Here is a 25,607-nt window from a genome sequence, read left to right as displayed (position 1 = left end):
GCCAGGAGCTTCTTCCAGTTCCCCTGTGTGGGTGCAGGGCTCCAGGCCCTTGGGCCATCTACCGCTGCTTCCCCAGGCCACAGCAGAGAGCTGGGTCCCCAGTGGAGCAGCCGGGACTCGAACCGGCACCCATATGGGATGTGAGTGTCGCGGGTGGTGGCTTTGCCGGCCCGGGGGTGTCTTGTTTCTGTTTGAATGCGTGCATCGTTCTCATTTTCTCCTCGCTTTGCCTTCTCCGTGGGTTCTCGGCTTTGGAGACGTCTACGGGGGTCCCCCTGGGGTCCTCTGCAGCGAGGGTGGGGCTAGTTACCAAAGAGGAATTCTCTGTGTGTGGCCCGCCCCCCTGTCCTGCACCTCCTGGCCAGCCCCCAGCACCCCGCCTCGCGCACCCAGACCTGTGCGTGCACGGAGGTTCCTTTTGGTCCCCAGCCCTGAGTTCGTGCCATCAGAGGGCTCCCCCTCTTTTCCTAGAAAGCAGGGCTCCTGGGGGGGGGGCGCCACCCCCGGGTCCTCCGCTGGCTGCCCACCACGCGGCCCAGGCCAAGTGCACATCTCCATCCCCGCGCGCGCTCCCCATGCTGCCCCGCAAGTTGTCTCACGGGGCCGTGGCCTTTGGGAAGGGTTTGGATGCGGCCGGTTCCGTGCGCGCTGCTCTCCGCTCTCCGTCCGCACGCCTTGGCTGCAAGCTCAGGGTGGCAGTGAGGTGGACACGCACCTGCATTTCACCCGCGGGGCTCAGGCCTTGACCTGCTCCCTGGCTCCCTTTTAGGATGCCCTGGATGTAAATTTGAGCGCCTGCTTTGTGGGCTGGGGGTCGGGCTGGGGCAAGACAAAGTCCCTGCCAGCCAAGGTGGAGGGACCACGGCTGGGCTACCTCGGGGCTGGGGTCGCTGCGGGAGGAGCTGCGGGGCAGGGCGGGGAGGCTGGGCAGGGGCGAGGCCGGAGGTGGGGGCCCGTGAGACCCTGGAGACCCTCGTGGTGGGGCAGGGCTGCCTGACGCAGACTGGAAGCACAGTCCCCTCTTAGCCGCCGCCACCGCATGGGAGCTTGGAGACGGTGGCCGTAGCCATAGGTTCCGGGGCCCAGCAGTAGTGACAAGGATGCACGGGGTGCCCCCCACCCCTCCAGCTCCCTCTTCTCAGGACGGGAGTGCCCCGCGCTCTGCCTGAAGGCGGGCTGGCCCGGAGCGCTCGTGCGAATGTGTTTACTTTTACTTGCGCTGGATCCTGTGAATTTTGTCAGTGTCAGATGATCCTGGAAGTGACTCAGGATGCCATGCTGCTGTGGTACATTCGGTAGCCCGATTTTACGGCAACTTTGAAAGGCTTTTTTATTTTATTTATTTATGTGAAAGGCAGAGTTACAGAGAGGCAGAGGCAGAAAGAGAGAGAGAGAGAAGGAGGGAGGGAGGGAGGGCAGGCTTCCACCCACTGGTTCACTCCCCAAATGACCACAACGGCTGGAGCTGGGCTGATCCGAAGCCAGGAGCCAGGAGCTTCCTCCAGGTCTCTCAAGCAGGTGCAGGGGCCCAAGGGCTTCAGCCATCTTCCACTGCTTTCCCAGGCCACAGCAGAGAGCTGGATCGGAAGTGGAGCAGCCGGGACTTGAACTGGCGCCCATATGGGATGCCAGCACTGCAGGCTGTGGCTTTACCCGCTACATCACAGCGCCGATCCCCTAAAGGCTTATTTATTTATTTATTTATTTTTAATTTTATTTATTTATTTATTTTTAAATTTTTTTTTGACAGGCAGAGTGGACAGTGAGAGAGAGAGAGACAGAGAGAAAGGTCTTCCTTTTGCCGTTGGTTCACCCTCCAATGGCCGCTGCGGCTGGCGCACCGCGCTGATCCGATGGCAGGAGCCAGGAACCAGGTGCTTCTCCTGGTCTCCCATGGGGTGCAGGGCCCAAGCACCTGGGCCATCCTCCACTGCCTTCCCGGGCCACAGCAGAGAGCTGGCCTGGAAGAGGGGCAACTGGGACAGAATCCGGTGCCCCAACCGGGACTAGAACCCGGTGTGCCGGTGCCGCAAGGCAGAGGATTAGCCTAGCGAGCCGCGGCGCCGGCCTAAAGGCTTATTTATTAATTTGAAAGGCAGAGTTGCAGTGGGGGTGGGGGTGGGGAGGCAGAGGGAGCCCCTTGATCTGCTGGTTCTCTCTCAGAGCGCCGCGAGGTCGGGGCTGAGCCAGGAGCCTCAACCCCGGGAGGGGAGCTGTTCTCTGCCGCTTTCCCAGGCCCTTCGCAGGGAGCTGGATGGGAAGTGGAGCAGCCAGGACACAAACCGGCACCCGTATCGGCCGCCTTACCTGCCGCACCACAGCACCAGCCCCTGACGGTGTCACCTGACCTACAGCACTGACCAACTTTCCCTGTCTGACCGCCCACCTGCAGGCTTTCTCCAGGGCCTGGAGGAGTCCAGCCCTCGCCCACGGAGGTGTTTCCCCACGGGCATCTTCAGCAACCTGGTGGTCCGTCCTTCCTTCCTTCCTTCCTTCCTTCCTTCCTTCCTTCCTTCCTTCCTTCCTTCCTTCCTTCTTCCTCCCCTCCCCTCCCCTCCCCTCCCCTCCCCTCCCCTCCCCTCCCCTCCCCTCCCCTCCCCTCCCCTCTCCTCTCCTCTCCTCTCCTTTCCTTTCCTTTCCTTTCCTTTCCTTTTTTTTGACAAGCACAGTTAGTGAGAGAGAGAGAGAGACAGAGAAAGGTCTTCCTTCCATTGGTTCACTCCCCAAATGGCCGCTATGGCTGGCGCGCTGTGCTGATCTGAAGCCAGGAGCCAGGTGCTTCTCCTGGTCTCCCATGGGGTGCAGGGCCCAAGCACTTGGGCCATCCTCCACTGTACTCCCGGGCCACAGCAGAGAGCTGGCCTGGAAGAGGGGCAACCGGGACAGAATCTGGCACTCCAACCAGGACTAGAACCCGGTGTGCCGGCACCGCAAGGCGGAGGATTAGCCTAGTGAGCTGCGGCGCTGGCCTGCTTTTCCCCGTTAGGGCTCCATGCCTCTCGGAGTGGCCTGTGTGCATGGCGGGAAGCAGCGGGGTCAGGCATCCTGGTGCAGCACCTGAGCCATCACCGCTCGGGACACCCACATCCGACGTCGGAGCGCCAGGGTGGAGTCCTGGCTGCCCTGCTTCCTCTCCGGCTTCCTGCTAGCAGCACCCTGGGAGGCAGTGGCTCGAGTGCTGGGGTCCCCGCCCCCACCTGGGAAACCACGGTGGTGGTTCAGGTTCGTGGCTTTTGACCTGGCCCAGCCCTGGGTTTTGTGGCCATTTTGGGGAGGGGAGTAGCAGGTGGAAATCTTCTCTCTCTCTGTCTCTCTTTCCTTCTCCTCTTTCTCTTTTTCCTTTCTCTCTCTCTGTCTCTCTCTCTTCCTGTCTCTGTCTCCCTCTGTCTCTCTGTCTCTCTCTCTCTGTCTCTGTCTCTCTCTGTCTCTGTCTCTCTGTCTCTCTCTCTCTCTCTGTCTCTCTCTGTCTCTCTGTCTCTGTCTCCCTCTGTCTCTGTCTCCCTCTGTCTCTCTCTGCCGTGGCTTTCCCAAGCCGGGCAGTAGCATTGTTTGCCGAGGCCTGGCCTGTTTCTCCGCGCCAGCCAGGTGCTGGTGTCCGTTGGCCACACTACCTGTTCTGATGTCCCCAAGTACCTTCTCCATCCGCCACGTTGCCTTTGCTGCTGTTGACCTCTGTTTCAGTTTTTTTTTTTTTAATATTTGTTTTGGGGGCCGGCGCTGTGGCGCAGTGGGTGGCAGGGGCCCCCACCGCCTGCTGCCTCCCAGGGGAGAGGGCAGACAGAAGCCTGGGCGGGTGTGCTGGAAGGGCAGCGCCCAGCCCACCATTGCTAACTGCGGCTCGGGTGTGTGGGGGACCCTTTCCTGGGACCCTCGTGGTTGGTTGCCTTCTATGTTCCGGGGCTACTGTTGGGGACCTGGGGTGGAGGATGAGGCGGAAGCAGAGCCCAGACGTGGGTGGGGGGCCGTGGGCGGGGCGGGAGCCTAGGCGGGCTCAGCAGGCCGTGTGCTGCAGGGGAGGGCGTTGGCTTTCCCTCCATGGAAGCTTCTGGGGTGAGAAGTTGCTGTCCGCCCGAGCCTGCAGGCAGGTGACGGTGCCAGGATCTGGAAGGGCCGAGAGACCCAGCCCTGGACTCACAGGCCGAGAGCATCGCGGTCTCCAGGCACGTGGGCCATCTTCTGCTGCTTTCCCAGGCGCCTTCGCAGGGAGCTGGATCGGAAGGGGGGCATATGGGATGCCTGTATTGCACGCGGTGGTTTAGCTAGTTACGCCACAATGCCAGCCCGCACAATTAAATTTTTTAAAAAAGATTATTATTTGAAAGAGAAGGAGAGAGACACAGAGAGAGATGGGTCGATCTTCCATTTGCTGGTTCACTCCCCGGATGGTTGCAAAAGCTGGGGCTGGGCCAGGCTGAAGCCAGGAGCCAGAAGCTTCATCCGGGTCTCCCATGTGAGTGCAGGGGCCCAGGGACTTGGGCCATCTTCCGCTGCTTTCCCAGGTCATTAGCAGGAAGCCGGATTGGAAGTGGAGCAGCCGGGACTTGAACCAGCACTCGTATGGGATGCTGTGGCTGCACCACAGCGCCAGCCCAAAATTTAATTTTTTATTTCACAAAAGGACAAGTGATACTTGGGAGGTGGTCTTCCTCAGACCCTTTTCTTAGCTGCTCTGAGCCCCAGCTTTTGTAAGTCAGTACCCCGCCCCCAGCCCATTGAGCGCATGGTAAGCCCCGCCCCCATGGACTCTGGATCCGATGATGACCCCTGCAGATCCCCCTGTTCCGTTCCTGTGCTGAACCCCCATGGGCGGAGAACAGCTGTGAGTGACGCAACAGAGCAATCGTTACAAGACGCCCTAATGAAAGTTAGCTGGACGGGATCGCCCTCCCTCTTTCTCTTGAGAGGTGGAATTTTCCATTTAATATTTTCGGGCTGTGGTTGACCACCGGCAGCTGAGGCCGCTGATAGGGGCAGAGCAGTAATGAAATAGCCGGCGTTACGTGGCGCGCGCCGCACGCTCCGCACTCTGCAAACACGAGCTTGCATCGTCCGTACATGGGCCGCATCACACAGCCTGGGGGAACGCAGACAGCTGCCCCGAGACGCCGGCACGCGGGTGTCCCCTCCGGGCTTGTGTCTGTGCCCTCTCCCGGGAACCCTCTGTCTCAGTCCTCCCCCGGGGGCCAGCAGCTCCCGTGTGGCATGGCTCAGATCCCGGGGTTCCACTGTCACTGTTGACGCAGCCTCCACGTGGTGGACACACAGGCCGTCTCCGGTTTGGTGGGGATGAAGGGGCGAGGGGGAAGACCCCCCTCTTGGCTCCTGGCGGCCCTCGTGGGACTCCCCCACAGCAGGTGGTCAGAGCCTGGTCTGCCGCTGGGGAGCCCCTCGCAGCCCCGCCCCTGCCGCAGGCCTGTGTGGCTCGGTTGTCTGCTCCAGGAACGGCTGGGGTGGAGAGCAGTCTCAGCCGGTGGGCGGGCAGTGGTTAAGCCTGCATTGTGCCGGGGTCCGTGGAGCGGGTCAGCGTTCATTCCCATCAGGAACGTGTGTGTGTGCGTGCGTGTGTGTGTGTGTGTGTGGTGTCCACAGTCAATGGTTTTAGCTTCCTTCCGCTGGTTCACTCCACAAATGGCCGCCATGGCCAGAGCTGGGCCAGACCGAAGCCAGACCGAAGCCAGCTACCCAGAGCCTCCCACACGGGTGCAGGGGCCCAAGCACTTGGGCCATCTTCCACTGCTTTCCCAGGCCATTAGCAAGGAGCTGGATCGGAAAAGGAGCAGCCAGGGCTTCAACCAGCGCCCTTACGGGATGCTGGTGCTACAGGTGGAGGCTTGACCTGCTACGCCACAGTGCCAGCCCTGGGTTTTAGTTTTTAAAAATTGTTGATTTTGGTCCCTGGCACCGTGGCCCAGTGCGTTAAGCTGCTATGATGTCCACATCCCACATGGGCACCAGTTCGAGTCCCAGCTGCTCCACTTCCGTTCCAGCTCTCTGCTGATGCACCTGGGAAAGCAGCAGAAGATGGCCCAAGTCCCTGTCCCCTGCGCCCATGTGGGAGACCTGTGTGGAGTTCTGAGCTCCTGGCTCCTGCTTGGCCTCGGCCTGTTTTGGCTGTGTGGGGAGTGAACCAGTGGACTGAAGCTTGCTTTCTCTGGGTTTCCTTCTCTAACTCTGCTTTTCCAATACATACATATATTTTTAAACAGTTTTAGCCATTTGAAAGGCAGAGTTACAGATCAAGAGAGAGAGAGAGAGAGAGAATGCGTCCGTCTGCTGTTTCACACTCCAAATGGTCCTAACAGCTGGGGCTGGGCCAGGAGCCAGGAGCGTCTTCCGGGTCTCCCACATGGGTAGAGGGGCCCACAGTCTTCCACTGCTTTCCCAGGTGCGTTAGCAGGGAGCTGGATCAGAAGTGGAGCAGCCGGGACATGAACCGGTGCCTATGTGGGATGCCGGCGCTGTAGGAGGCGGCTTTAATTCCCTATGCCACAATGCTGGCCCCAGTAAATAAGTCTTTTAAAGAACGTTATTAGAGAGAGAAAAGAGCTTGTTTACCTACTGGTTCATCCCCCAAGAGCCTGTGACAGCAGGTGTTGGGTCAGGCTGCAGCCTGGCACCCGGAACTCCTGGTCTCCCATGTGGGTGACGGGGACCCAGGTACTTGAGCCATCGTCTCAAGTCTTTCCAGGGTGCACGTTAGCAGGAAGCCGGAGTCTGAGTGGAAGCCAGGACGGGAGCCGGGCCCTCTGGATGTGGGGTGTGGCGTCAGTGCTGGCGGTGCCCAGGCCAAGAGGGCGAAAGAGGTGGCACGGAGAGCCCTGGTCACCAAGGGGCGGGGTGGGAGCGGGGAGGGGAGGAGACCCCCAACTCAGCTCATCAGCTTAGCTTTGGGGGGTTCACACAGTCTGGCAGGCAGGTGAGCTTTGACCCCTCTGTCGCTGCCTTCTGGGTCAACCTGGGTAGCCCCTGCTGGGTCCCAGGGGCGCGTGGAGCCTCAGGCTGGGGTGGGGGCTGGCCTCCGAGAAAGGTGGCTGGCCACTGTGGCCACTCAGCCAGCAGCCTGGAGACCCCGGTGGCGGGGCAGGTGGTGGGCGCTTGTCTGCTCCTGGCCTGGGGAGACGGGCGGGGACAGCCTGAGGCTGCTGAAGCCTCATTGAGGTTATGGGGCCCCTCTTGGGGGTCAGGGGCTACCTTTCTCTCTTCTCTTGTGGTACGGGCTGCCCTGGGCCTGTGTGCGTGAGAAGTGACGCATCCTTGCTATTCCGCCACGGAGCCCCCGCTGCTGGGGAGGGAACTGGCTAGGGTGGGAGGGGCGGACAGTAAGTACCCGGGTGCACAGATCTGTGCCTGCACGTTGTCACAGGCTGATTCTGGGTCTGCCGGGACCCCCGGGGGTCAGGGACGGTGGCAGCAGAGCGAGGCGGGGTCTAGAAGGAGGTGGGGAGGGGTGGAGCAGGTGCGGAGCAGGTGCCTGAGTGGCGAAGTCTGATCTGCACTGGGCAGCCGCTGTCCAGCCATGGCTGGCGGGCAGTTCATGGCCATCAGTGCCACCGTCCTCAAAGCCAGGCCAGCAGGGGTCACACGCCCATTTTGTAGAGCTGTAAACAGGGCCCAGAGTGGCCCTGCCTTGCCCCTGTCCCTGGGGATCCCCCGCCGCCTGACCCAGCCAGGGAGGAGGGAGCTCTCGCACCGTTGGGACCTGTGGTGGGCGGGGGCCGTTGGTGGTATCCGGGCCCAACGCTCCGGCGGGCGGCCCGGGTGCTGCTTCAGGGCGGGTTTCACAAGCCCGGGCAGGGCAGGCCCCGGCTGCAGGGCTTCCGTGGGCCCGGGGCAGGAAGAGCTGGCTGCTGATGTAAGCCCTTGCGCAAACTTCTGGCTGCCGGCTTCCGGAGCCTTCCGCCCGCCTGCCCGCCACAGCGAGGAGGAAGCCTGGGGCCGGGCAGGGCCCAGAGGCCCTGCTGGCCCAGCGTGGGCCGCATGGATGGACCGAGAGGCCACCATGGCCCTGGGGCCCGAGGGCTTGGCGCCGGAGTCCGGTGAGGGGCTGGGCTGGACCGCGGGAGGCGGGCCCGGTGGTGGCTCGGGGCAGATGGGGCGGGTGGCGGCGGCCCCCGTTGTCTTGCCTGCTTCTGTCTCTGTTCTGGGGGACTGGGGCGGAGCCCCTGGCCCTCACAGCCTGGGTTCCCCCATGCATACCCTGGTGGTGCCAGGTCGGGTGTTTTGGGGTCCCGTGTCCCAGGAGGTGGTCGCTTTGCGCCTGTGTTGTGTGGGCTCTGCAAACCGGGCTTCTGGACACCCCAAGATGGGGCTGGGGTCTGTGAGCCCCCTGCGCTCTGGACCGGGGTGGTTGGGCGCTAGAGCCCCACATGCCAGGCCACCTGACTTCCGTATGCCAGCTGCAGCCAGCGCCTCAGAGAGGGTGTCTGTGGCGGCACACGGGGGCCCTGTGGGGGCTGGGTGAGCGCTGGGCCCAGTCCTGTGTTTGGGGCTTGGCAACCTCCTCCCAAGGGTGCTGGCGAGAGGATGGGGCAGCTCTCCGGGAGTGGCACCGCTGCTGTTGGTGACTCTCATTACTGTCATACACCGCCTGTTCTTACCGTCGTTTGCCATCATCCAGCACGGCTCCCCCCTTCAGTTCTTAAAGGCAGATGTATTTATTCCCATTCTGCTGATTGGCAAACTGAGGCATGGATAGGGAACTCCTTGTCCCAGGTCTCCCTCTGGCCCCTGACCCCAGGGCCTGCCAGCGTCTTCCTTTGGAGCTGGTGGGGCCGAGCCCCTGGTGGCAGCGGAGAGGTGTCCTGTTGAGTGTGGGTAGCCAGTTAGTCAGCTGGGCTGGACGGGGTGGGTGTGGCTCCCATCCGGGCCCCAGCCTATCTGGATGGTCCCCCCAAGTGGCAGTTGGTCAGCTCGGCCCTTGCTAGTGGGGACCCTGGCTCGCTGGAGGGATGGGCCCCTCCCCTCCGGGCACGGCTCCTGCCCCGTGCACCCTTGTCCGCGAGGGAGCTCACCCATCCGTGAGCCTCACCTTCCTGGGCTATGCAGTGGGCACGTGGGCTAGCTCACGGAAGTCACTCTGTGGGCCCGGGGTGTCCTCCCCGGTCTCTGTGGCCCCGGGAAGCCCTGCCCCCCACTTGCCTGAGACTTCCCTTTGCGGGTGGGGAGTAGGCGCCCCCTCTGACTTGGGAGGGGGATCCGGGCTCACAGAACCCTCCCTGAGGGCGTGGCCGAGGTGGCAGCGGGCCAGGGCTGTGGGGGCGGGACGTCTCTGGCCATCATGCCTGTGTCAGCTCCGTGCAGTTCAGGGCTGTGGGGGTCTCGGGGCGGCGACTTCATGGCCTCCTTCTCTCCACAGGCGAGGCCTTCCTGGGCAGCTTCGTGGCCAGCGGGATGGGCCCCTCAGCCTCGTCCCACGGGAGCCCGGTGCCCCTGCCCTCTGACCTCTCCTTCCGCTCGCCCACCCCGAGCAACCTGCCCATGGTGCAGCTGTGGGCAGCCCACGCCCATGAAGGTAAGGAGTGGGCAGGTGGGCGGGGCTGCCCGGTGCCATCCCCACCACCTTTTGCCTTGGCACTTTTTTTTTTAAAGATTTATTTGAAAGTCAAGAGTTACACAGAGACAGAGAGGCGGGGGTGGGTGGGTGGGGGGCTCTTCCATCTGCTGGTTCACTCCCCAATTGGCTGCAACAGCCAGAGCCATGCCAATCCAAAGCCAGGAGCCAGGAGCTTCTTCTGGGTCTCCCACACGGGTGCAGGGGCCCAAGGACTTGGGCCATCTTCTACTGCCTTCCCAGGCCACAGCAGAGAGCTGGGTTGGAAGTGGAGCAGCCGGGACTTGAACCGGCGTCCATATGGGATGCCAGCTTTACCCGCTATGCCACAGCACTGGCCCCCCCCCCCCCAGCACGTCTCAAGTCTGCCAGCCTCCCCCTCCCCAGCATGGTTACTCCTCCTCTCTGGTTGGTGGGGTCAGCCCTGGTCCCCTGACTTCCCTGCCCTTCCTCCGTTTACTGCTGTTCCCTGCTGTCACCGGGTCTTTGCACAGCTACCCTCCTGTCTGCAGCTCCACCCACCTGCTGGCCCGCTCAGCGCACCTGCTCCTCTCCCCACCCTGTTCCGGGGCAGGCCGTGTGGGCCCTGAGGGCCTGGTGTGCTGGCCGCACCTTCTCACTTAGAGGCTGGTTTATTTACTAACCCTGGGGGCAGAGGGCCCTCTTGCTGCAGCCTTGTCTCTGTGGGGGTTGCTGAACTCTGTGAGTCCTGGAGTCTCCTTCCCCGTTGTTGGGAAAGACCCTGGAGGCCCTGCCCCCCACCCCCATCTCTCCCCTGGCTGTGCATCGTGGCTGCCCAGGTTCAGGTCCCCCGGGTTCCTCCTGTGGGCCCCGCTAGGTTCTGCCAGATTGCAGGGCTGGGTGCACCCCCCTGGGCTGGGGGCTCCACCTGGTCGTAGGACCCCCGTCCAGTCTTTAAAGTGCTGCTCCCATAACAGGAAAGCCCCCAGGCCATTCTGCCCGGCTCCCTGGGGAAGTCCTGTGGAGGCCCCCTGCGTGGGGCCCTGCCTCTGCAGGAAGTGGGGGTTTGGCCAGGCCTTCCTGGCCCTGTTAGCCAGGGGCAGGGCCCTGCTGTGCCACCATCCAGCCCTGAGGCTCCTCCCCCCGCCACCTCGCCCCAGGTGCTGTGGACCTGATGAGCTTGTGGGACACTGTGGGGACTGTTGTACCCCTTGGACAGATGAGAGGGCAGAGGCCCGCTGCCTGTGTGCCAGCATCGGAACACCTCTGTCTGGGGCTTCTTGCATCCTGTGATTGTTGCTGACGGCAGTCAGATGAGGCTGGGGGAGAGGACCCCAGCCTGAGGGCACTCTGGAGGCCTGGGGTACCTGGGTCCCTCAGGGGTGTCCGTGGGCCCGGGGTTCCCTGTGCCCAGGCGCAGAGCATCAGGACCCTTGCCCGGGCGCCTGGCCACCTAACTTTGCGAAGCCATCACTCCCCATGTCCCTAGAGGGCTTGCTTCTGTTCCTGTCTGTCCCACAGCGCCCTGATTCCGGGCAGCACTGGTGAGGGGCTGGGAAGGACCCTTGGTAGGAGGAATTCCTCCTGGGCAGCCAGAGAGAGGCTGGGTGCGGTGAGGTTCAGAGAAGACAGGTGACGAGCCCAGGTCACACAGCAGAGAAGGGGCCCCGTTCAGACCAGTCGGCGGTCTGTGAAAACCAGCCCGGTTTCCCCCCTCTTTTGCAGGCTTCTCCCACATGCCCAGCGGGCTGTGCCCATCCTACCTCCACCTGAACCACCTGGAGCCCCCTAGCAGTGGGAGCCCCCTCCTCAGCCAGCTGGGCCAGCCCAGCATTTTCGATGCCCAGAAAGGTGAGAGGGGGGCTGGGGGATGGGAGAGGGCGGCTGCGGAGACTCCTAGGAGGGGTTGGGGTGTCTCAGATCCCAGCTGTATTTTCCTAGACCCTCTCTGCGATGCTGTTTGGAGACCCTAGCCCCAAGGGGCCCGCACAGCCTCCCTGGGGGCCTGCCGATGGCCTCCAGGCACCTTCGCCACTTCCTTTCCTTGTTTAGCTCTGCTGGGCCTCTGGGCAGCTTTTAAAACAACACCCCTGGCCTCTGTCCTTTGGCAAATGGGAGACTGCTCCTGGGGCCCCGGGACGGGTTGGGGGTGAAGTCCTCTGGCTCACTGTGGGACCCCTCTCTGCAGACGGCTTCTACCTGGCCGCCCCCGGAGCGCCCAGCGCCCTGCACTCTCACGCGCCCTCCTCAAGGACCCCCGGGGGCCACTCCTCCTCGGCTGCCCCAGCCAAAGGCTCCGCCTCCTCGTCCTCGTCCTCCTCCTCATCCTCGTCGTCCTCCCGGGAAGGACCTGCCAAAGAGCGCGCGGGCCGCGGCGGGGAGCCGCCTCCGCTCTTCGGCAAGAAGGACCCGCGGGCTCGTGAGGAGGCGGCGCGCGTGGTGGACCTGACCCAGGAGGCGCGGGCCGACGGCCGCCAGGACCGCGCGCCCCCGCGCCTCGCCGAGCGCCTGTCCCCCTTCCTGGCTGAGGCCAAGGGCAAGGGCGCGGGGGACCCGGGGCTGCCCGCCTTGGTGGCCGAGTCGGGCCGCGCCGGCGCCAAGGAGGCGGCCCGGCAGGACGAGAGCGCGCGGCTGCTGCGGCGTGCGGAGGCCCTGCTGCCGCCCGGGCCGCGGCCCTGCCCCTCGCCGCTGCCCCCGCCCCCGCCGCCGCCCCCACCGCCGCCCAAGGGCCCGCCCGCGCCCCCCGCCTCCGCGCCCGCTGGCGTCTACACCGTGTTCCGCGAGCCGGGCCGGGAGCACCGCGTGGTGGCGCCCACCTTTGTGCCTTCCGTGGAGGCCTTCGACGAGCGCGCCGGGCCCATCCAGATCGCGTCCCAGGCGCGCGACGCCCACGCCCACGCCCGCGCGCGGGAGCGCGAGGTGGCCCGGCCGGGCGTCCTGCAGGCGCCCCCCGGCTCCCCGCGGCCCCTGGAGCGGCCCGAGGCCCTGCGCGAGAAGAACTCCGTCATCCGCTCGCTCAAGCGGCCGCCGCCGCCCGCCGACGCTCCTCCGGCCCGCACCGCGCGCGCCTCCCCGGACCCCCGCACCTATCTGCCCGCCAAGGAGCTGCTGCGGCCCGAGGCGGAGCCGCGGCCTTGCGAGCGCGTGCCCCGCGGCCCGGCCACCGCCGCCCAGCAGGCCGCCAAGCTCTTCGGCCTGGAGCCTGGGCGGCCGCCCCCGCCCACGGGGCCCGAGCCCAAGTGGAAGCCCTTTGAACTGGGCAACTTCGCCACCACGCAGATGGCCGTGCTGGCCGCACAGCACCACCACGCCGGCCGCGCCGAGGACGAGGCCGTGGGGGCCGCCTCCAAGAAGGCCTACCTGGACCCGGGGGCGGCGCTGCCCCGCGCCTCGGCGCCCTGCGGCCGGCCAGGCGCTGACCTGCACCCCGCGGCGCACGCGCCCGGAGAGGCCTCGGCCATGCAGAGCCTCATCAAGTACAGCGGCAGCTTCGCGCGCGAGGCGGTGGCGGTGCGCCCCGGCGGCTGCGGCAAGAAGAGCCCGTTTGGAGGCCTGGGCACCATGAAGCCCGAGCCGGCGCCCACGTCTGCGGGCGCACCCCGGGCCCAGGCCCGCCTGCCGCACCCCGGCGGCCCCGCCGCGGCGGGCAGCGGCCGGCAGCTGAAGCGGGACCCGGAGAGGCCCGAGAGCACCAAGGCCTTCGGGCGCGATGGCTCTGGGGCCCAGGGCGAGGTTGAAGTGCGGCACCCGCCGGTGGGCATCGCCGTGGCCGTGGCCCGGCAGAAGGACAGCGGCGGCAGTAGCCGGCTGGGGCCCGGCCTGGGGGAGCAGGAGCGATCCTTGTCGCTGAACACCGTCAAAGGTACGTCCACGCCGGCTGGCCCTGGCTTGCGTTTGCCCTACCCATGCACTGTGGCCGCGATGGGAAGTTCAGTGCGGTTTGGAAATAGAGCGGTGCAGAAAATGCCAGAAAGGTCTAGAACATTCCATCTCCTCAACACCTTGGGCGCTTTGCCGGCTTTCCCCGAGTTCGTCTTGCCGTGCACACGCGTGTTGGGCCGTGGCAAACGCGTGGTAGCAGCACCGTGTTACGGCTGCGGATAGTCTGCTGAGAGCCGGTACCGCAACTCAGGCAGCGGGCATTCTGGTTTCCCGCCTCGTGGTGGTCTGTGTTCTGAGGGTCGCGATGAGTGGATGAGTGTTTTTTTTTTTTTTTTCTTGGCTTGTTTATTTATTTGGAAAGCAGAGTTAGAGAGAGGCAGAGTGAGAGAGAGGTTTTCCATCCACTGGTTCACTCCTCAGATGGCCGCAGCGGTGGGAACTGTGCCCAACAGGAGCCAGGAGCTTCTTGTAGGTGCAGGGGCCCGAGGACGTGGGCCATCCTCCACTGCTTTCCCAGGCCACAGCAGCGAGCTGGATCAGATTGGACTCGAACCGGCGCTTGGCTGTGTTTTGAGTCATTACCTGAGAGTAGCGGTTCCTAGGAGTAGAGTAGACTCAGACCCCGGTTCTCAGTGCCGCAGGAGGCCGCTGTGCCGTACCTGTGTCCGTGCCGCCAGAGCCCAGCAGGTGCGAGACCTGGCACGGAGTAGATGTTTGAGAAACGGGTGAGCGGGTAAGTTAGGGGAAAGCCAGGTCTGGTCATCCCTCGGGGTCCTGCCCTCGAACGCCTGAGTGACCGCTTGGCCAGGAGCGTCTTGTACCTGTTAGCAGCATCTGCCTGTGTTTACTTGCATGTGCTTCCTGTGTGTGCTCACACACGCGTGTGTTTAAACATTGCTTTCAGGCTGGCGCCACGGCTCACTAGGCTAATCCTCCTCCGCCTGTGGCGCCGGCACACCGGGTTCTAGTCCCGGTTGGGGCACCGGATTCTGTCCCGGTTGCCCCTCTTCCAGGCCAGCTCTCTGCTGTGGCCCGGGAGTGCAGTGGAGGATGGCCCAAGTGCTTGGGCCCTGCACCCCATGGGAGACCAGGAGAAGCACCTGGCTCCTGGCTTCGGATCAGTGCGGTGCGCCGGCCGCGGCGGTCATTGGAGGGTGAACCAACGGCAAAGGAAGACCTTTCTCTCTCTCTCTCACTGTCCACTCTGCCTGTCAAAAAAATAAATAAATAAACATTGCTTTCAGCGAGGAGGAGTGGCCTTGGCCTGAGTGGCCGTGAGGCTGGCTGTTTTTCCGCACCTTGGTGGCTGGCTTGGGTTTTGGGTCCCTGGCGGCACGCACTGCTGCCTTGGTGGGTCCCTCCCGGGACTTTGGGGAGTTGACTTTTGGGCCCATTTGTTGGGACGCGGGGCCTGGTGTGCCCAGAACAGAACAGAGCCTGTTGCTGAGGCTGCCGCAGCCCAGGGGCAAGGCTGCGTGTCGTGTGCCTGCGTGTGTGGCCGGCAGGCGGGGTTAGGGCCTGGGAGACCCGGTCCAGCTGCTCCTTGTTCAGGTGGCTTCTCGACACTGGGCCTCTGTCCCCGTGTCCACCTGCTGTGAGCACGTGCCTGGCCCACAGAGCGTGCTCCTTTTGCTGCCTGGGCGCCTGGGGTGCACATCTCCTAGGTTCCCACCTCCCTGGGCCTGGCCCTGTGTCTGCCCTTGGTCCCTGCTCCGTAGCGTCCTTCCTGGAAGGGCCCTGTGAGGCCCGGGCTGCCCTGGCCCGTGCCTGTGCCCACTGTGGCTGCAGAGCGTCCTCTGGTTGCCCTTTCGTGCTGCTGCCTCCCCCCACCCCGTTCTGGGGAGGGCTCTCAGGCCCGCTCCTCCTAGTGCTGTCGCTGGCACACCCACTGATGCCCCCGCTCGTGCTGTGCCTTCCAGCGGCAGCGCTTGGTGCCTGGCTGGGGCCTCTTCTTGCAGCGGCCTCTGACGTGGCCTGTGCCCGTCCGAGCCGGCGGCAGCCTTCGAGGGTGTGGATGTTGAGTCGGGAGGTGGGACCCCGCCTGCTCCTTTCCTCCCAGCCTAGATAGGTTCAGGGTGAGTGAGGCTTAGCGAAGGTTGCTGATTGGTGGAACGACCCCATCGCCCTGCCCAGGGTCCCCTGAAGTTGGGGGAGCCCCGCCCTCTGTCCGTGGGTGCTGTGCACAAAGCTTTTCCCTACTCTGGAGCGGGAAGAGTGGGCAGCAGCCCTTTGAATGGCGGTGGCCAGCTCAGTGGTGGACAGGCCTCTGGCTCGGAGGCTGGGGTCCGTGCCTCCCTGGGAGGCCCTCTGCATGGATGCTATTGCAAGGGTGGCGTCCGCCTCTTTGGGGGGCTCACGGCATCCAGAGGCATCCTGGGGTGCTGAGTACCTGTGTCCGTGGCATTGTGGGAACATGTGTGCAGCAGAACACGCAAGAGAGAGCACCGGGAGGATATGTTCCGAGCTTTTCTTTCTTTCTTTTAAGGACTTATTTATTTATTTGGTAGAAAGGCAAAGAGTATATGAGAGAGAGAGATGGCTTCCATCTGCTGGTTCACTCCCCAAGTGATTGTAACAGCTGGGGCTGGGCCAGGAGCCTGGAACTCCTTCGGGGTTTCCCTTGTGGGTGGCAGGGGCCCAAATACCTGGGCCGTCTCCCACTGCCTCCCAGGGGGGGCATTAACAGGGAGCTGGACCTGAGGCCGAGGGGGCGAGACCGGAACCCAGGCCCTGCGGTGTGCCTGCCCTCACGGCGTGGGCTTTGCTCGGAGCTGCTTTTGCTGATGCTAATGGTGGAAAAGTGGCCGGATTCTGAATCCGCCTCCGGGCCGCTGCTTCTCCAGGCCACCCGGCCCCTCCTTGGAGGGAGGAAGGAGTTAGGGGCTCCAGACACCTGTGTAGCGCGTGCCCGCCCCTCCCCCAGCCTCCTCCAAGTCTCCCCACGTCTGCGGTCTTAGGGGTGCCCTCTGCCTCTGTCCGTGGACTCCAACCCTGGCTCCACCGTGTGGGGCTGGGTGACCTTGAACAGGAAGCTGGGACCGCCTGGGCCCTGAGCCTGGGTCGGCTGATGGCTCCCAGGAGGTGCCTCCCCAGGCCGCTGCCTCCCAGGTATCGGGGCGCAGAGCGTGTGACGGTGCAGGAACCCTGGGCCCTCCTTTTGGAGAGCGGCTGGGGGTGTCCCTTGGGCTCTGGGTGTGGGTCACCTGCCCCTGGGAGCCCCAGGTCCGCCAAGCAGCCGATTAGCCGGACCGTGAAGTGCCCCCTGCCATGGATGCCTGCCGCGAGAACCCTCCCCCTTCACAGATGGGGAGACTGAGGCCGGTGGGGCTGAGGCGGGCCGGAGCACGACCTGTAGCTGGGGCTTGCTCTTCACCTCTGCTTTTCTGTCACCTTTGTGGTTGGAGGCGGGTTTGGGACCAGGTCCGGGGGGTGGCAGTGGGCCGAGGGCGTCCCCACTGGGCTAGTCCATTGGGCAGAGCCGGGGCAGGGGACACTGCACAGGTGCTGGCGATGCATTGGTTTCCATCCCATGGCCTCTGTCTACTGCCCCGGATGGAGGAGGCCCGAGATGCCCCGACGCCGGGATGGTGGCTGGGGGTTGCCACGGCAACCAGGCTTTGGCTGCTTGGCCCTTGCCAGGCTGGGTGCTCCCCCCTGGAGGGGTTCCGGGGAGGGCATCTGGTACCCAGCCCAGACTCAGCAGGGATAGGAGGTGCCGGGAGCCTCGGTCAGGTGCCCCAGGCCCCCGTGTCACCCTGGACAAAGTGAGCCACAGCCCCTTCCTGCACCCTTTCTGTGACCTCATCTCCTGTCCCTGCCACCCGCCGTGGACTCTGTGCTGCTCCTTGCCACGGTTCCCTCTGCCTGTCTCCCTCATGCCCACAGGGACCCATTCCCTCGTCCAGTTCCTGTCCCTGTGTCAGGGGTTGGGGAGAGGCAGACAGCCGACAAGCAGGATGTCAGTGAGGGAGTGAGTCAGTGTTCTATGAGGGGAGACAGCAAGGGGACCATGGTAGAGGAGGCTGGTCAGGGAGGGCTGCCTGGAGGAGGTGGCATCTGAAGCTGAGGTTGAGTTGTCTAGAGGAAGGGCACTCTGGGTGAGGGGAGTGGCATGTGTGGGGGTCCCAAGGTGGGGGAGACCCACTCAGACCCCAGTGCCACCTGTGACACCTCCCTGTTTTTTTTATTTATTTATTTTTATTTTTTTTTTTGACAGGCAGAGTGGACAGTGAGAGAGAGACAGAGAGAAAGGTCTTCCTTTTGCCGTTGGTTCACCCTCCAATGGCCGCCGCGGCCGGCGCGCTGCAGCCGGCGTACTGCGCTGATCCGATGGCAGGAGCCAGGAGCCAGGTGCTTTTCCTGGTCTCCCATGGGGTGCAGGGCCCAAGCACCTGGGCCATCCTCCACTGCACTCCCTGGCCACAGCAGAGAGCTGGCCTGGAAGAGGGGCAACCGGGACAGAATCCGGCACTCCAACCGGGACTAGAACCCGGTGTGCCGGCGCTGCTAGGTGGAGGATTAGCCTAGTGAGCCGCAGCGCCGGCCTGACACCTCCCTGTTTGTCCTGGGACCCGAGCAGGCGGAAGTCTGCCCTGGCTGGGCCTCACCCCTGCTGCAGGTGTGTTACCCAGAGGCTGTCGTGGCCCCGAGCCAGGCTAGCGCAGATCCTTGGACTGAGCCTAGCTGGAGGGGAGCCTGGCTGTCCCATCGGGAGGCCAAGCAGGTTTGCAGGGAGTGGCTCGGGGCCCAGCCTGAGTGGCCCCAGGGTGGCAGGTGCTTGGAACCTGTGCCAGGACAGCCAGACCAGCGGGGAGGACAGAGGACTGGGGTCCAGCAGGCCCCTGAGACCCCGTGCCAGGACAGCCAGACCAGCGGGGAGGACAGAGGGCTGGGGGCCCAGCCCAGCTGTGTTGCCACTTACGGGGACGCCGGGAACGCTGGACCCAAAGCTGTCCTGGACTACAGGGGGCGCAGTGGGCTCAGGCGGGACCTCCTCAGGCAGATCCACTGCCCGAGGCCGCCGTCTCCCTGGTCCAGGCTCTGGATTCTTAGCCCATCTGTGTGTGTGTGGGGGGGATTTGGGGGCTCCCTGCCCTGCCGTGCCTGAGCTGCTCTTCTGCTCCCCAGTTTACCCCGGGGTCCCTCCTCGTCCTGCCCGTGCCTGGACGTGGTCATCCTACCTGCAGGGGGCAGGTGGACTCGAGCCCTGCCCTCGTGGAGGCCTGGAGCCGAGGGGCGCCCCAGCCGGGCCTCACCTGCACCCACTCCTCCTGCCTCCTCTGTCCGACCCGTGCTGGCGCCAATGGCGCCTCTGCCCTGCGCCCCTGCTGGCCATGGCCTGCGGGAGAAGGGGGCAGTCTGCAGCCGGGGGTGCCCCTTGCCCCGATTCGGCCCCCAGGGGAGACGGAGATAGACGGCTCCCTCGCCTGCCCGACCCCTCCCTGCCCCGCCGAGCACCCCGGCACTGCTTAGAGGGGCCCCCGGGCCCCGGCTGGAAGGCCCTGGAGGCTCTGGCCGCCTGTGGCGCCGCCCCCGGCCCACACGCACCTGGCTGCCCTGTCGGGTGTCTGGGTTGGCATGGCTGGGCCCTTGCTCTGACGTCTGCTTCTGGGGCTGCTGGTTTGCACCTCTCTCTTCCTGGAGGGAGAGGTAGAGGCCCGGCCTCCGGGGTCGGTGGCGGGGTGTGGGGGGGCTCTACTCTGCAGGAATGGCGATGCGTGCTGGCCCGCCGTGGGGCCTTTGCCCACGAGGGTCGTGTGTGGAGGTCCTGGCAGCGGCCTCATGTCTCCCTCCCAGGACGGCTGCTCGCGGTGCTGGCTGGGCCCTTGGGCCAGGGCTGCCCAGGCCGGTGGAGGCTCCCGCTGAGCCCGCCCGTGGAGCCGACCAGCGGGCCCTGCCTCTCAGGCCTGCGGGCACTGTGGCTCGTGGACTTCACGCCCAATTAGGGAGTCGGGGAGGGACAGTGGGGGACACGTGCCCTGTCTCCGTGGGCTCTGTGCCGCTTCTGCTCGCTGTCCCCTCCCCTTTGGTGCCCGGCTCTGGCCAGGCCTGGGGTGGGGAACCCCCTCTGCTCGTGGGGGTGGGCAGCAGGGCTGGCTGCAGACAGGGGCAGGGACAGGACAGCGGGTGGCGTCTCCCTCTGGGGCCGCGGCCACCGCCCCTCTGTGGTCGGCGTTTGGGGGACTCGGTTCCTGAGCAGTGAGCATCGCGCACAGGCAGACCTGCGTGGCTGGCGGTGCTGAATGGTGGTGCCGCGTTTTGGGGCTCTGGGGAGCCTCAGCCCGTGCCCCCCAAGCCCCTCCTCGCCGTTGAAGTAGTGCCAGGGAGTGACGCTGGCCTCGTGTTCCGTAGACGTATAGGACGTGATAGATGCCTTCCACTACGGCCGTGGCGGGCCTTGTCACGGCCACGGGGGACGGGCGGGCTCTCGGCGGGGGGTGTGGTGGAGGGGGCATCTGGTGCTAACTCGTTCGTGGGGCTTGCAGGGGGCTTGGTGAGCCGCAGGGTGCTGCTGGTGGTGGGAGGTTCGCAGGGGCTCAGGCAGGGGCGGCAGGGCGAGCGGAGCTGGGGGCCCCTGCACTGCTCCGGCCGGCTGGGGGTCACCGTCACTGGGCCCCCCTGCAGGGCACGGCCGAGCCGACGAGGACTGCGGGGACGACCGGGCCAGGCACCGTGAGGAGCGGCTGCTGGGGGCGCGGCTGGACCGGGATCAGGAGAAACTGCTCCGGTGAGGGCTGGGTGGGGGCTGACCCCTTGACCCCTTGACCGCCGGGTGGTCCTGAGAGCTGCTGCCGGCCTGGCTCAGGACTCCGGTCCCGTGCATCGGGCCGGGCGGCTCCTGCCAGCCCTGGGGTGGGCCTGAGTCCTCGGAGCCATGCCCCTGTCACCTTCCCAACTCCTGATGCCTCTGTCCCCCCTCCAGAGAAAGCAAGGAGCTGGCCGACCTGGCCCGCCTGCACCCCACCAGCTGCGCCCCGAACGGCCTGAACCCCAACCTCATGGTGACCGGCGGCCCTGCCCTGGCGGGCTCCGGACGCTGGTCCACCGACCCCGCGGCCCACCTGGCTGCACACCCCTGGCTGCCCCGCTCGGGCAGCACGCCCATGTGGCTCGCCGGACACCCCTATGGTGAGCGTGGGGCCCCTCGTGGGGCGGCGGGCGGGGAAGGTGCTGGGTGCGGGGACCGGAGCTCAGAGCTGCCTCCTGGGTCCCCGTGGCTGGGGCCTGGCCCAGGCCTCCTGCCTTCCCCACGGGGGTGGGGTGGGGACGGGGCTGAGTGGCATCTGTCCCGCAGGAGGTAGCCCTGTGGGTCTCTGCTGTCAGCCAGTGCCTGACCCCTCGGCTCCCTGCCGGCAGCCCCAGGGGGTTGAAGGATGGGCAGTAGCTGGCCTTGGGGGCGAGGCCAGACGCAGGGGTGGGAGGTGGGCCCTCCCGGCCCTGACGCTCACCTGAGTCTCTCCTCCCAGGCTTGGGCCCCCCGTCTCTGCACCAGGGCGTGGCGCCTGCGTTCCCCCCGGGCCTGGGGGGCTCCCTGCCCTCGGCCTACCAGTTTGTGCGGGACCCCCAGTCGGGCCAGCTGGTGGTCATCCCCAGCGACCACCTGCCTCACTTCGGTAAGGGGGTGCTTGGGTGGTGGGTGGGGCCTGATTTCTCTGAGCTTCAACGGGACCTGAGCCCCCTACCGAGCTCTGCCTTCCCCTGGGGAGCCCACTTCGCAGACCCCCGGGGACTGCTGGGAGCTGGCCCTCGTAGGAGCTCCCCTGAGGCGAAACCCGCTGCTCCCTGGGGCTGGGCTGGGGCTGCCCCGAGTCCCTGCCTCTGGGCCCCAGCTCTGTGGCGCGGGATGGCGGGGTGGGAGGGAGTGTCCAGCCCTGTGTGTCTCCCGCAGCGGAGCTGATGGAGCGGGCCGCGGTGCCGCCCCTCTGGCCCGCGCTGTACCCCCCTGGCCGCAGCCCCCTGCACCACGCCCAGCAGCTGCAGCTCTTCTCCCAGCAGCACTTCCTGCGGCAACAGGAGTTCCTGTACCTGCAGCAGCAGGCGGCGCAGGCCCTGGAGCTGCAGCGGAGCACCCAGCTGGTGGTGAGTCAGGGCTCCCCCGGCCCCCGCCCGGCCCTGGTCCATGCCTGCGGGAGCTCTGAACAGCAACTCTGGGCAGCGGGGGGAGGCGGGGGGGGGGACCTGGGAGGCAGGCCGGCTTCCTGGAGTAGGTGACGTCTGAGCAGAGACCGGAGCGGTCAGCGTGGAACAGCCCTTCAGGCAGAGGGAGCAGCGTGTGCAGAGGCTCAGGGGTGGGGCCTAAGGAGCAACAGGAAACAGAGGCACAGGGGTCCTGTGGACTGGGGGAGCCAGTGGGCTCCTGCTGCTGCCTGACCCCGGCCTGGCCTCCTGTCTCCGGGGGACACCCGGTTGTCTGACCCCATGAGAGAGGGGACACGAGGGCTCCCCTGGTGAGGTTGGACTCCCCTTTGGCCTCCTTGAGGACATTCTGGAATGTTCTTTGCTGGGCCTTGTTCCCCCTTGCCGGGTGCCGTGGCCACGGATGGGTCAGTTCTCAGGGTGCCCGGCTCTGGGTTTTAATCTCAGCTCTGCCGGGCCTGGCCCAGCTCACTTACTCCCGATGCCTTGTCAAAGCACATTTTTTTCTTTTTTTAAGATTGATTTATTTGAAAGGCAGAGTTACAGAGAAGGAGGGATAGAGGTCTTCCAGCCGCTGGTTCACTCCCCAAGGGGCCACAATGCTGAGGCTGGGCCAAGCCAAAGCCAGGAGTCAGGAGCTCCAGCCGGGTCTCCCATGCGGGTGCAGGGGCCCATGGATGTGGGCCATCCTCTGCTGCTGTCCCAGGCACCTTAACAGGGAGCTGGATCGGAAGTGGAGCAGCTGGGACTCTGACTGGCGCCTCTATGGGACGCTGGCCTTGCAGCCTTGCAGGTGTTGGCTGGACCCACCGCACCTGGCCCGTCTTTGGCCTCTTTGGGATTTCCAAGGAGGTGGAGCAGCGAAGCAGGCAGTGAGCCCTGCGCCCCGGCCAGGCCAGGGATCCTAGTGCCACGGAGGGACCGGGGCAGTGGACAGCTTCGTGGTCTTTCGGGGAGCCCACGTCTCCACCCCGGCCACGAGACCCACCCCTCCAGAAGCTGTGGACTCCGTGCCCCACTCCAACCCCCGCCCCTGCCCGCCGGGGTTCCGCAGGGAACGCCGTACTTGTTACACGTGTGCCGTGACGGAATGGCCATCCCGGGCCTGGGTGTGGGTGGGCGGCCCAGCCCCCGGGCTCTGCCCTGAGGTTCTGCCCCGGGTGTGGGGACCCTGGGGCCCGGTAGGCGCTGCGCTGTGCCTGCTGGCCCCTGACCCCGCCACCGGCCCCTCACCAGCAGGAGCGGCTGAAGGCCCAGGAGCACCGGGCCGAGATGGAGGAGAAGGTGAGCAAACGGAGCCTGGATGCCGCGGGCAAAGCTGGCCTGGCCGCCGCAGGGCCCGGGCTGCTGCCTCGGAAGCCCCCCAGCCTGGCCACCGGCCCTGCGGGTGCGTACAGCAAGGCCGTGAGCCCGCCGCCGTCTCCCCGCGCGTCCCCCGTGGCCGCCCTCAAGGCCAAGGTCATCCAGAAGCTGGAGGACGTGTCCAAGCCGCCCACCTACGCCTACCCCGCCACACCCAGCTCCCACCCCAGCAGCCCGCCGCCTGCCTCCCCGCCCCCGGCGCCCGGCATCACCCGCAAGGAGGAGGCACCAGAGAACGTGGTGGAGAAGAAAGACTTGGAGTTGGAGAAGGAAGCCCCCAGCCCCTTCCAGGCCTTGTTCTCAGGTAGGCGCGGGGCTGGGACCCCGGGGGCCTGCGTCTGCCCCCCCACAGGCCCGGCTCGGGCTGTCAGGCCAATCCGTGGTCTCTGCTGAGCACCTGCTGTGTACCGGGCGTGCTGCCTAGCTGTGGAGTGAATGCAGGGGGCCTTCATGGGTCTCTCTAGCCCTGCTTGGGGTCAGGGAACCTAGGGATTGCCTTAGCCCCCACCCCAGCGGGGCCCGTGTGCTGCTTCAACCAAGCTAGGCCTGTCACTCACTCGGCGCTCAGTTGGCGCCCAGTGATCCCACCCCTCCCCGCGTGCTGCCTGCCCGGTCCAAGGGCTGTGTGTCCTCCTCTCCGGGGGTATTAGCGGGAACGTGTGCACAGCTCGGCACCCACGCCGCGTGGGCTCAGGTGGCCGCCCGTCCCTGTGGGATGTGGCGTGATGCTGGTGTTGGGCGCTGGGTGCGTGCCTGGCCCGGGGGTGGTCCGACCTCGCTCTCCACGTCCTCAAGGGCCCCTCCGAGTGCGAGCCTGACTGGGTGTGGCGCAACGGGCGGCTTGCTCTCAGGGTGACTGTCGCTTTGGGGGGCTGTGGGGCCCTAGCCTTTGGGCACTTACCTCGGTGGAGGCCGGGGACACAGGCTGGGGCAGACCAAGTGTTGTGTTTGCTCCTGCTCGGCCTGAGTGGGGAGGGGCAGTCTCTGCCCTGGGGTGTGCAAGACCCCTGGGGCCTAGACGTGCAGAGCTCAGCGCTGGGGAGGAGCTGCACCGTGCAGCAGCCAGGCCGCGGCCTGGGCCCTGTCCCGTGGCGGGGAGGGTGGGGGTGGTAGAGACAGCCCCCTGACACGCCGACCTTGTGTCCTCCACAGACATCCCGCCCAGGTACCCGTTTCAAGCCCTGCCCCCACACTACGGCAGGCCCTACCCCTTCCTGCTGCAGCCCACGGCGGCCTCCGACGCAGACGGCCTGGCCCCCGACGTGCCGCTTCCCGCCGAGGGGCCCGAGCGCCTGGCGCTCTCGCCCGAGGACAAGCCCATCCGCCTGTCACCCTCCGCCATGCCAGAGCCGCTGCGGGAGAGCCCAGAGGAAGACCCCCTGACCGCGAGGGAGGTGAAGGCCGAGGTGGAGGACGAGGACGAGGGCCCGGCTGAGCTGCCGCACCTGCAGTCGCCGCTGGCCCTGCCCGCCGCGGACGCCATGGTGGCCGCGAGCCCCGCGGGCAGCTGTGGGGGCGGCCTGCTGGAGGCCCAGGCGCTGAGTGCCGCCAGCCAGAGCCGTGTGGAGCCCCCAGAGTGCCCAGATTTTGCGGAAGGGGCCGAAGCGCAGGTGGACTTGCCGGGCCGGACAGAGTCCTGCGCGGCCGCCCTGGAGCTGGGGAGCCGGCTGACACCCGAGACGCTCGTGGAGGCCAAGGAGGAGCCGGTGGAGGTGCCCACGGCGGAGGCAGGGCCCGAGGAGGGCCTGAGCGAGCCCCGGGCCGACCTAGAACTGTCAGACTGCGACGTGCCCGCCAGGGAGGCGCAGTGCCTGGGCCTGGAAGCTCAGGAGGCCGCACCTGTGCCCGGTGGCGGCTGCTACCTGGAAGAGGTGAGCTCGGACCAGTTCCTGCCTGGCCTGGAGGACCCGCTGGCCGGCATGAACGCCCTGGCTGCGGCCGCAGAGCTGCCCCAGGCCAGGCCCCTGCCGTCCCCGGCCGACGCGGCCCCGGCCTCGGAGCAGCCGGAAGCCGCGGCCCCGAGCCTGGCGCTGGAGCAGAGCTTCCTACATGGCATCACCCTGCTGAGCGAGATCGCGGAGCTGGAGCTGCAGCGCAGGAGCCAGGAGGCGGCAGGTGAGGCCGCGGGGCCGCCCCCGCCCCCTGGGGCTTGTCAGGCTCCAGCCCCCGCCCCACCCCCTCGCCACGATCGCGTGGTTTGTTCATCCGCGTTTCTCAGAAACCGTGGGAAGATCGCGTGGTCCCTCGTCTTGAGCTTTCTGGGCAGCCGATCTGTGCATTATCCTGGTGGTGGTGAAAATTTGTCTTTCTTTGGATTTTAAGGGATGGACCCCCCTGCCCCTCCCCGCCCTGCAAACTGACTTAGGAAAAGGCAGCGGGAGGTTTGCCTGGCCCATGGGTAACCAGGTGATTTCAGGTGCGGCTGCACCCAGGCGCTCAAACTGCGCCACCCGGAGTTTCTCTTCCCAAGCACCTGCTCCCCCGTCCCACCCCTCCCTCCCTCTCCATGTTCCACTTTTCTCTTGGTTGACCTCATTCGAGGCAGGCTCCGGCAGCTCCTGGGCCCGTGGGCCTCCCAGCTCGGCAGCCTCCTGGAAGAGGCCCCCTCTTTGTGTTAGCGTCGGCGCCAGTGCTGAGAGCCACCCTCCTTGGCTGGGGTTCACACGGCCGGGGAGATGGCCCAGGCCGCCCGTGCAGTGCCGAGCTGAGCCGTGGA

General features: G+C 65.9%; 1 protein-coding gene across 4 annotated transcripts in view; it reads left to right on the top strand.

Annotated features, from left to right (window-relative positions):
• TNRC18 (trinucleotide repeat containing 18) overlaps positions 1–25,607 on the top strand; it is an 83,146-nt gene that overhangs the window by 12,741 nt on the left and 44,798 nt on the right. For 2 of the 4 annotated variants that reach the window (XM_070064331.1, XM_070064329.1), the window contains exons 1-10: positions 7,885–8,036; positions 9,356–9,511; positions 11,237–11,362; positions 11,700–13,373; positions 20,018–20,120; positions 20,316–20,521; positions 20,860–21,006; positions 21,282–21,472; positions 22,766–23,195; positions 24,044–25,006. In XM_070064331.1, the coding sequence (XP_069920432.1) occupies positions 7,982–8,036; positions 9,356–9,511; positions 11,237–11,362; positions 11,700–13,373; positions 20,018–20,120; positions 20,316–20,521; positions 20,860–21,006; positions 21,282–21,472; positions 22,766–23,195; positions 24,044–25,006 (4,051 nt within the window). In that variant the 5' untranslated portion in view covers positions 7,885–7,981. Of the gene's footprint in view, positions 1–7,884; positions 8,037–9,355; positions 9,512–11,236; positions 11,363–11,699; positions 13,374–20,017; positions 20,121–20,315; positions 20,522–20,859; positions 21,007–21,281; positions 21,473–22,765; positions 23,196–24,043; positions 25,007–25,607 lie in introns of those variants that run through there. The other 2 variants (XM_070064330.1, XM_070064332.1) reach the window with 2 other exon arrangements.

This window comes from Oryctolagus cuniculus, chromosome 19, assembly GCF_964237555.1.
Source record: "Oryctolagus cuniculus chromosome 19, mOryCun1.1, whole genome shotgun sequence".
NCBI lineage: Eukaryota > Metazoa > Chordata > Mammalia > Lagomorpha > Leporidae > Oryctolagus > Oryctolagus cuniculus.
This window is presented reverse-complemented; position numbering and strand designations above follow the sequence as displayed.